The sequence below is a fragment of the Dermacentor albipictus genome, chromosome 4 (assembly GCF_038994185.2).
Source record: "Dermacentor albipictus isolate Rhodes 1998 colony chromosome 4, USDA_Dalb.pri_finalv2, whole genome shotgun sequence".
Taxonomy (NCBI): Eukaryota; Metazoa; Arthropoda; class Arachnida; order Ixodida; family Ixodidae; genus Dermacentor; species Dermacentor albipictus.
Genome location: NC_091824.1, coordinates 104952290 through 104968665, shown reverse-complemented (window position 1 = coordinate 104968665; position 16376 = coordinate 104952290). Strand labels below are relative to the sequence as shown.

At 47.2% G+C, this 16376-nt stretch overlaps 1 protein-coding gene across 2 annotated transcripts in view; it reads left to right on the top strand.

Annotated features, from left to right (window-relative positions):
- LOC139059216 (uncharacterized) overlaps window positions 1-15309 on the top strand; it is a 124076-nt gene extending 108767 nt beyond the window's left edge. Inside the window, exons 22-23 of one of the 2 annotated variants that reach the window (XM_070537331.1) lie at window positions 3914-4058; window positions 12554-15309. In XM_070537331.1, the coding sequence (XP_070393432.1) occupies window positions 3914-4058; window positions 12554-12596 (188 nt within the window). In that variant the 3' untranslated portion in view covers window positions 12597-15309. Of the gene's footprint in view, window positions 1-3913; window positions 4059-12553 lie in introns of those variants that run through there. The other variant, XM_070537332.1, reaches the window with a different exon arrangement.
- The last annotated feature ends 1067 nt before the right edge of the window (window positions 15310-16376 follow it).

Sequence of the window (16376 nt, the reverse complement as noted above, 5' to 3'; positions counted from 1 at the left end):
TTGCAACCATTACCAGCACGCACTGACAAGGAAAGTGAGATGCCCTGACGACATTTTGAAGCATCTGGCATCTGGATCACCCACTGCATTCAGTCACTTTGGCGCCGACGGTGCCTTCATTTGGATCCGTGCTGCAGGCCATGTAATTGTGTGTTATTCAGAGTGCTTCGTTAGGTGTGCCTCGCATGTGCTTTTGTAGTCTACTGTGATAAATGGCTCTGTCAGTCTCCAAGCAAAGGTGTCTGACTTTGGAGCAGAAAGTTCTGCTGATAAAAGAAGTGGAAAAGCGTGGCTAGCAGAAAACTGACATCGTGAAGGAATTCGGTATACTGTCGTCTACTTTATCAACTGTATTGAAAAACAAGGAAGCTGTGCTGGGTGGCTTTTAAAAGAGCTTGGTGAAGAGAAAGAGGAATCGCAATTCCAAATACCCCGGAGTGGAGGTGCTCTTCTGCAGTGGCTGAAGAATGCCAGGAGTGCAAATCTCCCTGTGCATGGACCTACACTTACTGCAAAAGCCGAAGCTCTCGCCCTCCAAATGGGCCATAAAGATTTCAAGTGCAGCAATGGCTGGCTTGAGCGGTTCAAGAAATGACACGGCGTGACCTCGAAGTCAATCATTTGCGAAAGCTCAGCCATGAACCGTGACGCTGTAGAAGTATGGGGCCAACATCGACTCCAAGCTCTACTTGAAAAGTATGAAAACAAAGACATCTACAACCTAGATGAGGCTGCATTTTTCTACAAGATGCTACCAAATTGCATGTTCACTACCACTGGCGGATCCTCATCCACAGGAAAACAGAGCAAGGAGCGTGTCATGGGGCTGTTTGGTGCCAATGCAACAGGTGAGGACAAGCTTCCCTAGTAGATACTGGGGAAGGTGGAGAAGCCGCGGTGCTTCCAAAATCCACCTATTGAGCACGAGGTCGCGGGATCGAACCCCGGTCGCGGCGGCCACATTTCAATGGGGGCGAAATGCGAAAACACCCGTGTACTTAGATTTAGGTGCACGTTAAAGAACCCCAGGTGGTCGATATTTCCGGAGTCCTCCACTACGGCGTGCCTCATAATCAGAAAGTGGTTTTGGCACGTTAACCCCCATAATTTAATTTTTTTAATCCAACTATTCTCAAGCAATGCATCTACAGAAGTAAAAAGTGAGTATGGATGAGTGCTGATTTTTTGAAGACTATGTGCGCCTTCTGGATAGACAGTTCGACACAAAGAATTGGCAAGTGCTTTTCATAATTGACAATCGCCCGAGCCACGGGAATATCGACAACTTTGAGACTATCGCTGTAGAATTTTTGCCTTCAAACAACCGCGGCACTGCAACCGATAGATCAGGACATCATTGAGACCACCCGGAAACTGTACCACAAGGCTCTTTTGCGGCGCATGCTCACAGCAGATCACACCAGCAAGAGGTACAATATTGATTTGCAACTTTTTATGGAAAGAATCTCACCTTCAAAGGTCACCAACTGCTTTGCGCACACCGGCTCTTCCCGCGTCATCGTGATTGACCCTGATGATGACCAGCCTGATGATGACCAGACTTGCTGCGATCTGTACAAGGCTGTTCATAAAATTGCTGGCCAAGAGGTAGAAGGCAACTTCAGGACATTTGCGTTGGCTGACGCTGCTGCTCCCATGGTCGTCCCAGCGACGTATGCAGAGATACTAATTGACACTGGTGGTGGCCCTGACAAAGATGAAGAACTGGCAGACGAAGAGCTACGCGAACTGCCAACTATCGTGCAGACGCGGGAGTACATGAGCCTGCTGCAATATAAGGTAGCATTCACGGACGGTGACCACAGCCTTGTGCAATGCTTGGCCAAATTAAAGCAGGGGTTGCTTGCATCCGTTAAGAACTTGAAATAGCCGAAGCTCACTGCCTTTTTTGCACCCGAATAAAGTTTTGCTTCACTGAATACATTGTATTTTGACTTCCTCGCAGTTGTGGCACAATTAAAGCTCGACTGCTTTAGCTTTTCTCAGGTGGTCGTTTAAATCGAATTACTGCTTATAACAAATTTTTTCACCCTCCCACTGACTTCATTATAAAGAGGGATTACTGTACTTTAATCTGGGAGCAAACAACCTTCTCTTTGCTGTACCTGATATTGCCACCTGGTGTTTCGAGCCAGCAAACGGTCAGCATTCGAGTTAATCGCAACTGTGTCAGGTAGCTCTGTTGTTATAAGCTCTAAGCTGGCTTGGTTCATAGTTGCCCCCTTTTGCAGATAATTACCTGCATGTGCTGTTCCCGTTTCATTAATCTCTTGCTAGTTCTCATATGTTGTCACTCCATGCCATGACTGTAATGTCATTTGTGTCAGCTTAGCAAGTCTGTCCTTGCAAAACATTTGGGGTCTTTTTATACAATGCTGTGTACAATAAAACCTTGTTCATACATTTTGGAAAAATCCGTGTGAAAAAACAATCTGAAGTAGCTTAAAAGATTTGACAGACTCAGCTGTTGTTAACATCTGCGTAATGCGAAGTGTCATGACATGAGATGCTAACACGCGTCAAGCTGGTGGTGCTCCAGCGGCCCAAAATGCGTTATGTTGTTTTCCTAGAAGGCGACAGGAAACCAAAGCAAAATCGAGTTTGTGGGCGATACCGGATGCCGCTGAAGCGAAACGTGATGCTCACCGCGCAGCCTGCAGTAGGGAACAGTGGTGCGTTTGGATTATCGCCTACTAAAATGTGCCAGTACCAGTGGCATTATACAACACATGCTGTAAAATTTGGAGGACGCTTAAGCTTCGCTTTTAAGAGTCTAATGCGATAGCATTCAAAGATCCCTGACTGCTTCTCACGCTTCCCGGCAACTGCAGCATATGTAACCATAATGTTTACCGGGAAACGCTGGCAGCGAACACTATGCACGAAGGCAGGCTTTCTGGTAGAAATGCGGCCTCTTCGTGGCCCGCGATGCGGCGGAGACAAGCGCCATCTGGAGGTGCTGCAAGGAACCGGGCGCGCCGCTCCGTAGCCTCCAAGATGTTCGCGCGATGACGCACACAAATGGCGGGCACCGTGGCCTGTCTATGAATGGTAAAAATGCTAAAGAAGGGGTTTGTTTGAGTTCTTGCATAACAGAATTATGTTTTCTCATATATTCAAATTACAGTCTGCCACTATCATGTCTGTAGATCACGTGTAAGTCGTACTTTACAATTTTTCTACGTATTTTAGCTCGAGAAATTCAGTAAAGTAACTTCATTGCGCCACATGGAGGGTCTGGGTATGCATGGTTTGAAATTCTTCTTGCCGAAACAACGTCAGATGCTTGATGTGGGACACTGACACCCAATTTTCTGCGACACGGGGCCCTTAACGTTACTGTATTAAAACACATAGGTGAAGATGCTTATCGCAATAGGTTTGGTGGCAATAGCTGTGAATGCGGCAAATGGCATGCTACCCGGGCTGAGATTTTCTAGTACCGGAATAAGAAACTGTGCATGTCATCGTTTTCACGTCAGACACGCGGGCAAGTACTGTGGATAAGCTGCCACCATGGGCAGCTATTTACTGTTCTCGATCACGCGCGCCTCGCGCATTCTCTTGTTTACATGGGATCTAGTGGCTGGAAAACGTATCATATGATTGCAGCTTGATGACGTACTCAACGTTTGTGCCAAAAAAAATCTTGTTTTCCGGGTACATATGAAACGGTAAAAAATTAGCATAACTCTATTGGGTCATTTTTTGTTTTCTCGATTGCGAACAGTGGCGCCGGGAAAACGTACGTAAAGGGAACATCTCAACGGGGTTCGACTGTAATATGTTTTTGAATATGCCTGACAGTGTTGACTGACCAAGCACAATGTGCACGCCTCTCTTTTTATGAGCTCACCTTCATTTTGCACTTTATCTTTTCTTTCGACACCAGAGGTCAGAGTGTCTGCAAGCCTGGTGGAGCAGGTGTTCACAAGGACCGTCTCTCAGGCAGTTGTTGCAGTTATAGCCAGCGGTGGTGCAACAGCAGCACTTATCCAGTCGTCCACGGCGGCCTCTTTTGCACCCCTGGAAGACCTGTAAGCTGTTCTGCTCTGTCCAGCCAAGCTGTAGTGAAGCCACGCTTTTTAGCAGGAATTCTAGGACTGGCGCCAATTTGTAGACATCCGTCCTCAATATTGTTACGTAGGAAGACACCGACGAAAAGCTATTTACAAGTATATTTACAAGGCTATACGCCGCAGTTGACCAAGAGGCAACAGCCCGCGCTAGCTTCCAATCGTCGTCTTCTTCGTCTTCCTGCTCGGCTCTTGGTCATTGGGAATACTACCCCGTAGCACTACCCCCGGCGGCAAAAGCGCCGTCCCGGAGCGACTAAAGGCTGGACTCTGAAGCAGTGTAGTAGCTCTTGAGCCTACTGACGTGCACGACATCACTAGACGCCATAGTAGATGACGAGGTTGAGCTCACAGGAGCAATTTCATAAGTCACAGGCGTCACCTGGCGCAGCACGCGGTAGGGCCCTGTGTATCGCGAAAGGAGCTTTTCGGAAAGTCCAACGTGACGACAGGGCGACCACAGGAGCACGAGTGTACCAGGCGAAAACTGTACGTCACGGTGGCGGGCGTTGTACTGACGCTGCTGCGTGGTTTGCGAGTCCGTCAGTCGAGCACGGGCAAGCTGGCGTGCATGATCGGCGAGGGCGATGGCGTCGCGCGCATACTCGGTTGTTGAGGTCGCAGCAGGAGGAAGTACCGTGTCAAGGGGCAAGGTCGGTTCGCGACCGTAGAGTAGATAAAATGGAGAAAATCCGGCGGTGTCGTGCCGGGAAGAATTGTAAGCAAAGGTGACGTAAGGAAGGGCAACGTCCCAGTCGTGGTGGTCCTTCGAAACGTACTTGGACAGCATGTCGGTAAGAGTACGGTTTAAGCGCTCTGTCAGACCATTGGTTTGAGGATGTTATGAGGTAGTCAGCTTGTGTTGAATAGAGCAGGAACGCACAATGTCGGCGATAACTTTCGAAAGGAAGTTACGACCACGGTCAGTAAGCAGCTGTCGCGGGGCGCCATGCACTAATATAATGTCACGCAAGAGAAAGTCCGCGACGTCAGTGGCGCAACTGGTAGGAAGAGCCCGCGTGATAGCGTATCGGGTGGCGTAATCAGTTGCGACGGCTACCCATTTGTTCTCAGAGGATGACGTGGGAAAGGGACCGAGGAGGTCTAATCCAACACGAAAAAACGGTTCCACAGGGATGGGGATCGGCTGGAGATGACCGGAAGGTAGCACCTGAGGCGTTTTCCGACGCTGGCAGGGATCACAGGCAGCAACATAGCGTCGGACGGAGCGAGCAAGACCAGGCCAATAGAAGCGGAGGCGGACGCGGTCGTACGTGCGGGTTACGCCAAGATGTCCTGCAGTGGGTGCGTCATGCATCTGAAAGAGCACAGTCTGTCGTAGATGTTTTGGCACGACAAGAAGAAGATCAGGGCCATCAGGGAGGAAGCTCCTTCGGTACAGAGTGCCACCCTGGAGGACATATCGGCGAACGGATGCGTCGGTAGGTGTAGAGCGCAGACGCTCGATGAGTACTCGCAGCGATGGGTCTCGGTACTGCTCATCGGCGATGTTAGCGAAGGCAGACACAGAGAAAATGCCGTCGGCGGTACTACTGTCGGCATCGTCAGGCTCGTCTACCGGGTAGCGAGACAGGCAGTCAGCGTCCTTGTGTAGTCGGCCAGATTTGTAGGTGACAGAGAACGAATATTCTTGGAGGCGTAAGGCCCAGCGACCAAGTCTTCCTGAAGGGTCTTTCAATGAGCATAACCAACAAAGCGCGTGATGGTCTGTGATGACGGAAAAGGGTCGGCCATATAAGTATGGGCGGAACTTCGCAACCGCCCAAACTAGGGCCAGACACTCACGCTCAGTGATGGAATAGTTGCGCTCCGCGGGTGAGAGGAGCCTGCTGGCGTAAGCGATAACACGGTCGTGGCCACGCTGGCGTTGTGCCAGTACTGCGCCAATACCATGACCGCTGGCATCAGTACGGACTTCGGTAGGCGCAGAAGGATCGAAATGGGCCAGAACGGGAGGCGTTGTGAGAAGATCGATGAGAAGCGAGAATGCAGAGGCCTCGTTATCGCCCCACTGGAAAGGGGCGTCTTTTTTCAAAAGCTCGGTTAGTGGTCGTGCTATGGCCGCGAAATTTTTGACGAAACGGCGGAAGTACGAGCAAAGGCCGATGAAGCTGCGCACATCCTTGACACACTTCGGAACAGGGAAGTGCGTAACAGCATGGATCTTGCCTGGGTCCGGTTGCACTCCGTTCGCGTCAACGAGATGTCCAAGGACAGTAATCTGGCGACGGCCGAATTGGCACTTCGATGCGTTGAGTTGCAGACCGGCTCGCCGAAAAACGTCCAGGACTGCTGAGAGGCGCTCGAGGTGCGTAGCGAATGTTGGGGAGAATACTATAACGTCGTCCAAGTAGCACAGGCATGTGGACCATTTGAAACCGTGAAGAAGGGAGTCCATCATGCGTTCAAAAGTGGCAGGAGCATTACATAGGCCGAACGGCATCACCTTGAATTGATAAAGACCGTCGGGTGTCACAAAGGCAGTCTTCTCGCGGTCGAGATCGTCCACGGCAATCTGCCAATAGCCGGAGCGAAGGTCAATAGAGGAGAAATAGCGAGCACCGTGGAGGCAGTCAAGGGTGTCATCAATCCGTGGTAGGGGATACACGTCCTTTTTGGTAACCCTGTTAAGGTGCCGATAATCCACGCAAAAGCGCCGTGAGCCATCCTTCTTTTTTACCAGCACAACCGGTGACGCCCATGGACTACATGACGGTTCAATAATGTTCTTGGCAAGCATTTTTCGAACTTCGGTGTGAATCACTTGACGCTCAGCCGGTGATACTCGATACGGGCGGCGATGAATAGGAGGGGCATCTCCGGCATTAATGCGATGTTTAACAGCTGTTGTTTGGGCCAAAGGACGATCGTTAAAGTCAAAAATATCTTGGTAGGACATCAGAACGCGGTAGAGCGCACAAGCATGCTCGGACGGCATGTCGGGTGCAATCATTTTCTGTAAGTTGGCGATGGTACAAGTTGCCGACTGCGATGGTAGAGGAGGATCAGTTGAATTGTCGTCTACTGAAATCGATGCTACAGAGTGATCCTCGAATGAGCAAAGTTGGGCCAGAGACATCCCGCGTGGCAGCACTTGTGTCGTCAAGGCAAAATTGACCACTGGCAGGCAGACGCAATTCGCCGTAATAGATAAAATAGTATGAGGTAGTGTGATCCCGTGTGTAAGGAGGACGTCTTGCATAGGAGCCGCGATGTAGTGACCGTCGGGCACTGGTGGGGATGACACGAAGTCAACGTAAGTCAGTGCCGAAGGTGGCAAACGAACGAAGTCGACGGAACTGAGGCGAGGAAGGTGTTGTTCAGCGGGATCCAGAACAGGCAGGTCGAGGCGGAGAGTACTGGCGGAGCAATCGATGAGAGCAGAATGTGCGGAGAGGAAGTCGAGGCCGAGGATGATGTCGTGGGGACAGTGAGCGATGACTGTGAATAGCACGGTAGTGGAGCGATCGGCGAAGGAGACGCGGGCGGCACACATACCAATGACGGGGGCTGTTCCCCCATCGGCGACACGGACAACAGGCGTCGTGGCGGGCGTGATTATTTTCCTCAGCCGGGTACGAAGATCCGCGCTCATTACCGACAAATGCGCCCCAGTGTCTATGAGAGCTGATACAGGAACACCGTCGACTTGCACGTAAAGAAGGTTCAGATGAGTGGGCAACGTCAGGAGAGGATTTGGCGGCGTAGGGAGCAATGCAGCGTCACCTCGAGGCGCTGCATCGTCTAGTTTTCCGGCTGGGAGCGGCGTCCGAAGGGAGTCGGCGAATAGGAATGACGGGGCTGGGGAGAGCGAGATTGTCGTCGTTGGGGCGAAGGTGAACGAGAATAGGGGCGGTTCGGCGCAGGAGAATCGGTGGCGGCATTATCTGAGCGGGCAGCATAGCGACGAGAAAGGCCATCTGGGGGGCGAGAGTAGGCAGTAGATGTAGACTGGTTCAGGGAACTCCAGCGACTGCGGCAGTGCCGAGAAATGTGCCCAATTCGATGGCAGTGAAAACAAATTGGCTTGTCGTCTGCAGTGCGCCATTCAGAGGGGTTGCGGAAACGTGGTGGGTAAGAAGGTGCGGGACGGGGTGGAATCGAAGATGCCGGGTGGGGATCAGGGCGATGGGCCGAGCAGATGGTGTGAATACCCATGTTGGCGAACTCCTGGCGGACAACTGCCTGGATCAGGGAAACAGTGACTGCAGGTGCATTGGAGGGGCCGGAGTCGAACGCAGCCGGATAGGCGGCCTCGAGCTCACGCCGGACAATCCTGGTAACATCGCCAGTGTTGTTGGGACGAGGAGCGTCGGCACAGGAAGATGTCGCTGGGGTGTTGGGCAGACGGGCAAACTGTTGGTCGATACGTCAGCTTTTAGCAAATTCCAGGCGGCGGCACTCTTTGATAACTGCATCCACCGTCGCGACGTTGTTAAATACGAGCAAGTTGAAGGCGTCATCGGCAATGCCTTTGAGGATGTGGGAGACCTTGTCGGACTCAGTCATGTGTGCGTCAACTTTGCGGCATAGAGCCAAGACGTCCTGAATGTACGTGACGTAGGGCTCCGTTGACGTCTGCACACGACCGGAAAGCGCCTTCTGCGCGGCAAGTTGGTGACCGTAGGGGTTGCCGAACAAGTCTCGAAGCTTTTGCTTAAGCGAATCCCAACTGGTCAGCTCATCTTCGTGCGTCCGATACCAAACTCGAGGTGTGCCACCGAGGTAAAAGACGACGTTGGCGAGCATGATAGTTGGGTCCCACCGGTTATTGCGGCTGACGTGTTCGTAAAGGCTGATCCAGTCCTCGACGTCTTCCCCATCTTTTGCCGAGAATACGCCAGGATCACGGGGAGCGGAGAGGGTGATGTATGTCGTCGAAGTAACAGCAGGTGTCGGAGCCGGTGGTGTCGGGTTGGCGTCGCCGGGAGCCATGAAGGTAGGCTCGACGTACCGTCCACTGCGAAGCTCCGTGACGAGGTACAGGGAACGTCCACCTCCACCAAATATGTTACGTAGGAAGACACCGACGAAAAGCTATTTACAAGTATATTTACAAGGCTATACGCCGCAGTTGACCAAGAGGCAACAGCCCGCGCTAGCTTCCAATCGTCGTCTTCTTCGTCTTCCTGCTCGGCTCTTGGTCATTGGGAATACTACCCCGTAGCACCCACCGGGTGCCGCCGGGGGTAGTGCTACGGGGTAGTATTCCCAATGACCAAGAGCCGAGCAGGAAGACGAAGAAGACGACGATTGGAAGCTAGCGCGGGCTGTTGCCTCTTGGTGATTGGGAATACTACCCCGTAGCACTATCTACACCAGAATAAATGCATTGGCATTGCATTTAAGATTATTGAAAACTGCTTGACACAATATTTTTGGGGAACCGTTATCTGAAACATCAAAGTATTTCGTAACACACTTTATTTCGAAAGTTGTGCTATATTTACAATTTTTGCTAAGGAAACATAACTTCACTACTGCTTGGCTTCAATTTCGCATTTGCAACAGGTGCCTTATAGTGAAAACTTAAGAAATTATACCCCACAACGCCAGAGCACAATTCCACATCAAGGAAAATGAAAACAACTTGTTCACATTTATTTCTGGCCATGGAGAGTATATTGGCACGAAGAAAACAATGAAATGATAATTGCATAAAAATTAGTGCAGTAATTACTAAATCAGCAATTGATTAGCTGAACTATCCACAACTGAAAACTGACCCTCCCAATTTCAGAATATTTGAAAGGTGGCAAATCACGCCGAGCTTGACAGCCGAGGGGGGGGAGTGAGAGACAGGTTGATGTACGTCTTTTTTTTTCAAACAAAATTTTGATATAGCGAAGCGAATTGTCGATTTTACCAAATTTGTTATATTTGGGTTTAACTGTATCACTCAGTCGAATCAAATAGTGAATGTTCGAATAATTTGATTCGTGAATTGGATATATATTATTCAATATATTCAGTGTCGAGCCTCGTGCAGTGCCACAGGTTGCGCGCACCGCGGTACCCCTCATGCTAAGTCCCATCCAAGCGAGAGTGGCACTTTGCACAAAAGGAGCGCCGAGTGCACCACAGGCGGGTTGCCCCAGCTGTCATGTTAATGTACTTTGTCACTGTGAGCGCTCCCCGATGTTCGCCTGATGCAGGGAATGGCAACGAAAGCAGCATGTATTTCGTAGAAGTCAGAAGCATGTATGAACATTGTGTCGATTAGCTGGCGATAGGCACGCAGATAGTGTTCCATACATGGCAACAAACTTCATGCTGCTTCAACTAGTATAAGCTACCCGTTGTGGCTTCATAGTGGCTGTGGGGTTCTCCTGTTGAGCACATGGTCGTGGGTTGGACTCCCAGCCGTGGCAGCTGCATTTTCGTAGAAGTGAAAAGCAAAAATGTTTGCATACTTAGATTTAGGTGCGCCTTGAAAATCTCTACTCTACTGAGACATTCCTCAGGCCCAGTATTACTTTTGATACGTTAGACTCTGTGAATCAGCCAATTATACAACATAATCTGCACGTAATGTGCACAGTACAGTGTGTTCTGTCAGCTGTTAGGCAGGGTGTCTACCAACCGGGAAAACCAGAAAATATCAGGGAACTTGAATAGTCTGGAAATACTCAGGGAAAACTCGGAATTTTTTCTGTTATCAGGGAAAATTATCCGTAACTTTATTGAAAGGGAACGAAAGTCGTGGTAATGCTGGCTCCAGTGACAGAGTAATCGCAACGAATCGTCATTGACGGCGTGTCATCAGCACGATGTATTGCCAGAGTAGTTAACGACCGATTTTTGAGACGCCTGATTTTTGGGACATGCTCGATAATTTGCACGGCTTTGAGGCACCACCACGTGCTCCATACAGTCAATGTATATTGCCCTGACTGCAAGTCTGAAATGGCATTAATCAAAGCCACCACCGCCGCCATTTTGATTATCTCGCCGCCTCGAACCGGCACTCTCGCATGCAGATCCGCTGGCAGCCGTAGCCACCACCGCGGCAACGTTTGGCCTAGCTGCTTCTACGTTCGCTATTAAGCCTATTGCCGTGCGGTGCCCTGTTTTTCATTGACAGAATTCGCCGCTGTCAGCAATGGCATCGACTCCGCCTTTGTAATCCTCGCGATTGGCTTCGAAGCTCGCAGAGCACAACGTGTTGCGTAATGCTAGTCTCCGAACGTTAGCTTCGCCTCAGTACAGCATTGTTAGGCGGTGAAGCATGACAAGCGTGGGAAGGGGCAATTGTCATGGGACACAGTATGTATTCCTTAATTATACACGCTTGCACCCCTGTCTCCTGTCACGGTACAAGCACCGATATACCTGATAAGTGTACTGGCAGGCCTCAAGAGCTTTTTCGGACTGCCCGATTTTTCGGATGTTTTTGCGGCCCCTAGGAGTCCGAAGAATTGGACGTTGACTGTATAACTGACCAAGAGGATGCTTCAAATGATCCATGGGGTGAAAGCATGGCAGAAGGAGGATAAGAACAGCAAGGACCGACGCACTGAGGAATTAACGGGGAATGAAGCGGGCTGCCGCCTCATTAAAGGAGCTTGAGCTGAAAAAACGAAGTGTTAGCTGACACCGAGATGCAGGTGTCCCTCACCCAAACAAAAATAAATTCTTTAAAGCAGTGAAACCCAGCACTGAAACCCAGCACAGAGATGTTGTGTACGGGCTGAGAGTATGTCAGGACAGTTAAGGGTGACTTCCCAGCTGCTGAGAGAGAATCTTAGTTGTGACAAAGTTCAGGCCTCATACCGATGAGTTTGCTATCAGTTGATAGAAATAGCTCATATTCGAAAATATTTATGTATGCATCTGCTTTTCATTTGTGTTTAAAAATGTTTGACTCAATTTGGAATGGGTTTTATCATTTTTTTGCTGTGCATTTGACTAATACTTTCTCTCTGTTTTCTTTTTAAATAATATAGATATTACTCCTTACTATTAAAACTAGATTAAGTCATTTTTTTGTTTCAGCATGCTTACTAGAGAGTGACAGCATCGGGAAACATGGTGTCAGCCTGTCTGGACCTAAAACAAAGTTCTGGCTCATTCAGGAAATTTTGCAAAGGTGCTCAGGGAAAACCTGGAAAACTCGGAAAGTTTGGAAATGTCAACTTGGTAGACACCCTGGTTAGGTGAAAGCTGCATGGAAAAGCTGTACTTCCACCCACTTTTTAAGCAGTTTGTAAAAGAGCTGAGCATTTTGTTGGTCAGCTGTACCAGCAGACTATGCGAATGCCAGATGTGCGCTTAGAATTCTGAAAAAGATCAGCCTTTTCAGTGGTCCAGTGAGTGAAACTACTGTGAAACTACTGTGAAACTACTGTGAGTGAATAGAATACATTAGTATATACATAGTGTATTGCAGTTGGAATTGGAGGTTTCAGCATATGCTGATTCATTGTTCTTTGCAGAACCTTTCTGAGCAGACTCAGCCTCTCCGAGCTTCCTGAGTGAGACATTTCACTGGAGCCCTCTGTGTGCCTGTGCCCTTCGACCTGAAACAGGCTTGCCAACGTGTTAATGCATTTGCATAAATTAAGAAAACAAGAGTTGATTGAACCAAAACTAGTGTTCTTCCTTTTTGAAACACCTTGGTTGTTGTGAAGTTGTCATGTAAAGTTGGCACTTTTATATCTTCTCAACATAACTTGGCAAATAACATTGAGTGGATGGGTTATAAAGCTAAGAAACCAATCAGTAACAGTGCACCGTAACATTACACCTAGGGTTTAATGCACAGACATAAAAACTAAATTTTATCTGGGGTAGGATTATATATCAAGTAGCAATAAGAATACTGCTCGATTTTGCAGAAATGTAGTGCGAATACTGAGCACCATTCCTGTCTCTTGCTCGCATGCAAACTGAATAGGGAACGCATAGATTTGAAGATGTTGTATAGCTACCATGCATTTTTTTCATGAAACCCTAGGTAGTTTTGAGATTTTAGGCTAGTACACTTCTAAAGAAAAGTTTAACAATTTTTATGATTATCATCATAATCAGTTTGGAATATGTCGAACATCTTGAAGGGGTAGTGCAAGATAACTAAGACAAAAAGCAAGAAAAACAAAGGACAGCACTGTGTCTTTCCTGCTTTTTGTCTTACTGTATTTATTCAAATACATGTCAACAATACAAGTCATGAACAAAGCTAACAAAAGTACTGTGCTAACAGATTTCCTCTGTCACGCCCTCTGTAGAGTCTGTCTGGAGATTATCCAGGCTGGCTTTAAGAAGTGCTTCATACCCGATGCACTTGACAGCACCCGATGGCGGTGTCGTTTGGGGTGTCGAGATTGTGAATTTCCGACGAGGATGCAGCTTGCAGCATCGACTAGCAAGATTTAGTAGCTGAGCTTACGCTAAATAAAGGTGTCAGGCTCAAAATAGTTCGTTTTATTTTTAAGAAGATATATGGGTCAACCCATTATTGAATTATATGTTTCTTTTATTTCTTGGCAAGCTCATTGTATAGGGTCGACTTATATTTGTGATCAACTTATTTTCGAGTAAATACGGTAGTCGTCTGGTGCTGCCCCTTTAAGATGTTGAACTATGGTCATTCCACGCCAAATCAACCAGTGTTTTTTAGACTATCACAGATATAGCTGAAAAAATTTCCACATGTTTGCTGAAGTCCAAAAGTGGTTCTCCCCATTTGTTTTTTCATCCCAAGAATTTTCTAGCATTTTGGCAAAAATTTATTGTTCTTGCCCAGCTGAACCAGAAGGCATCAAAAACTTTTTTTTTTTCAAAGGCACATTGTATGATCCAGTCGTTCAGATGGTGTGTATGGAAAAAAACCATACTGGCATGTATGGAATGAAGTGGTGTGACTGCCAAAATAACCAATATTTCAATTATTTGAATACTTGGGTGGTTTTGGCACTGGCAAAGGCCGGTAAAATTGTGAAGCTTGCATTTTTTTCTTGGAATGCGGGAAAATTCAGAAGCCACAAAGGAAATGTAGAATGATCACCCAGTTGACATAGTATAGTAAAAAAATATTTGATGCTTTGAAGGTTCATACAATTGCCTGAAAAATAACTGTAAAGTTATAATTTTTGCAAAAAGATATGTGCTCAAAGTAAAAAAAGTAGCTTTGGTGGGTGGCTTAAAAATATATGTGACATACCATTAGATTCCTGTATGTGTCCGCTATTCACGCCTGTGTCCCGTGCATTGGGGGCACGTTAGAGAGCCCCAGGTGGTCTAAACTTCCGGAGTGCTCCACTGCAATGTGCCTCATAATCAGATCGTGGCTTTGGCACATAAAACCCCATAACCTAATTAACAGACAAAAAACTACTGATAGTGTCAGGAAGACAAAACAAGGCCCGAAGTCACCATACTTTCAATTAGCAGAAAGTACCATCTATATGTCGCTGTCATCATGGCAGTTATAATTATAGTGCCTGTCACTATACGAGTGCAAGGCACCCGAGCACTGACAATAAGGAAGTACTGTTAAAAGAAATATTGTGAATGTGAGCTGTGATTCTTTTTTCATGTTCAGTATTCTTATAACTGTAGTATAACATTTTTTGCAGTGGCATCCTTGACTAGAAAGATGCAACAATTCTATTACAATTATTTTCCTTCTTTCACTTCAGTGGTGGTCGGAGCAGGACTAGTGAATATGTTATCCCCAGGATTGGCCAGTAATGTGAGGTGGCTGGCAAGAATGCAAAACAATCGAGTGAAAGAGTTCTTTACATTATGCAAATCACCACTGTATTTTTAAGGCATTATCCATTGTTTCTTTGTGTTTCTTTCCAATATGGTTGCTTTCGCATGACATTTATATAAACTTATCCTGACACTTGTGCCTTGAGCACACTATGTGCCTGTTTTTTTCCATTCCATATTGTAGTGCAAATGTATGTACTTATGTCGGATGCACGGCTGATGCTGATTTGTTTCTCTTCCAGCTTGCATTTTCAGTCTACATATATGTATGTGTCATATTGTAAATAGTTTTGGTGCTGGTTGTACAAGTCTTGATATGTGTATTTATGAAACCTTCCTGAAGGTCCACCAATGCTGCTAAGGCCACAGTAATGTGCATCTACATCGGTATTTTTAAGCGAGTTGAAAGTGTGTTGTCTTCAAAGTACGTATAGTTCTTATAAATGAGAAGTTTCTGAAATAAAATTTCATATGACTCCTTGTGTGTTGCTTTGAACTTCATGGACGAAATGGGTGAAATTGAAATGCTGTTGTTTACAGAATCATGCCATTTCTGTGGCCACCAATGAACATCCAGACACTATAACCTGTGAGGCATGGTAGTTGCACAGATTTTGGAGAAATATTGTGCACATTTTATTACGAAGTCCAGCTTTTGCCACTTTAGCACACGTCTTTACTAACCCACACACTTATCTGTACTGCCCCACTAACATAGAGATCAGTGAACCTACATACAAGTGTATTGATTGTGCCACTTAGCTGTTTCTCGTTCGCATTCGCCCAGTATGCGATGACACAGACTTTTTGCAATGTTGTTTTGAGCTTGTACAGCAGATATCTGAAGAGATCAAAACAAAAAATAGCGCGAAACTATGAAATGAAGTGGAGAGTGGATATATTTTTATTTGTGCTGTTTATGTACTTAGTTTACATAATCTTATCTACTGCTTGTGTTGTGTAATTGTCAAGGCCCCTTTTAACAAATTGGAGCTGCTGATGCAAAAAAAAATTTTCATTACAACAAATGTTATCACCAACCCCGTCGCGTCTCTAAAGCTAACATTTGACGACAAGCTTATTGATATCAAAATTTTGAAGAGTGGCCTTTAACCCATTCAGGCTGCCAAAAAAATTTTACCTGTTTTGCACAGATCTTCAAGAAGGCCTCAAGCAATTTCTTTGTTCTAACAGGGCAGTCCATAGTGGTCAACAACAATGGGCAACATTTATTAACTATCAAAATGAAATTTCAAGCTCCTAAATTGCGGGATAAAATTACTGCGGCAAAGCAATGTCAAGTGATCCAACTTTCTATGCAAGATCGATTGTAGCACTGGCGCTTCCAGTGGTGGCCTTTGCACCCAAGCAAAACGCACGGATCCAATGCAGAATGTTAGCATGTGAATGGCACAGAGCTTTCAGGTAGCTGCAGCAGCGAATGGCTTGAGCCAATGCCTCGTAGATGGCAGGCCTGTGCACTCTGCTTTTGACATCGGGCTACTTGGACTGAAATTCCCATTGCCAAGCCTGGCGTGACAA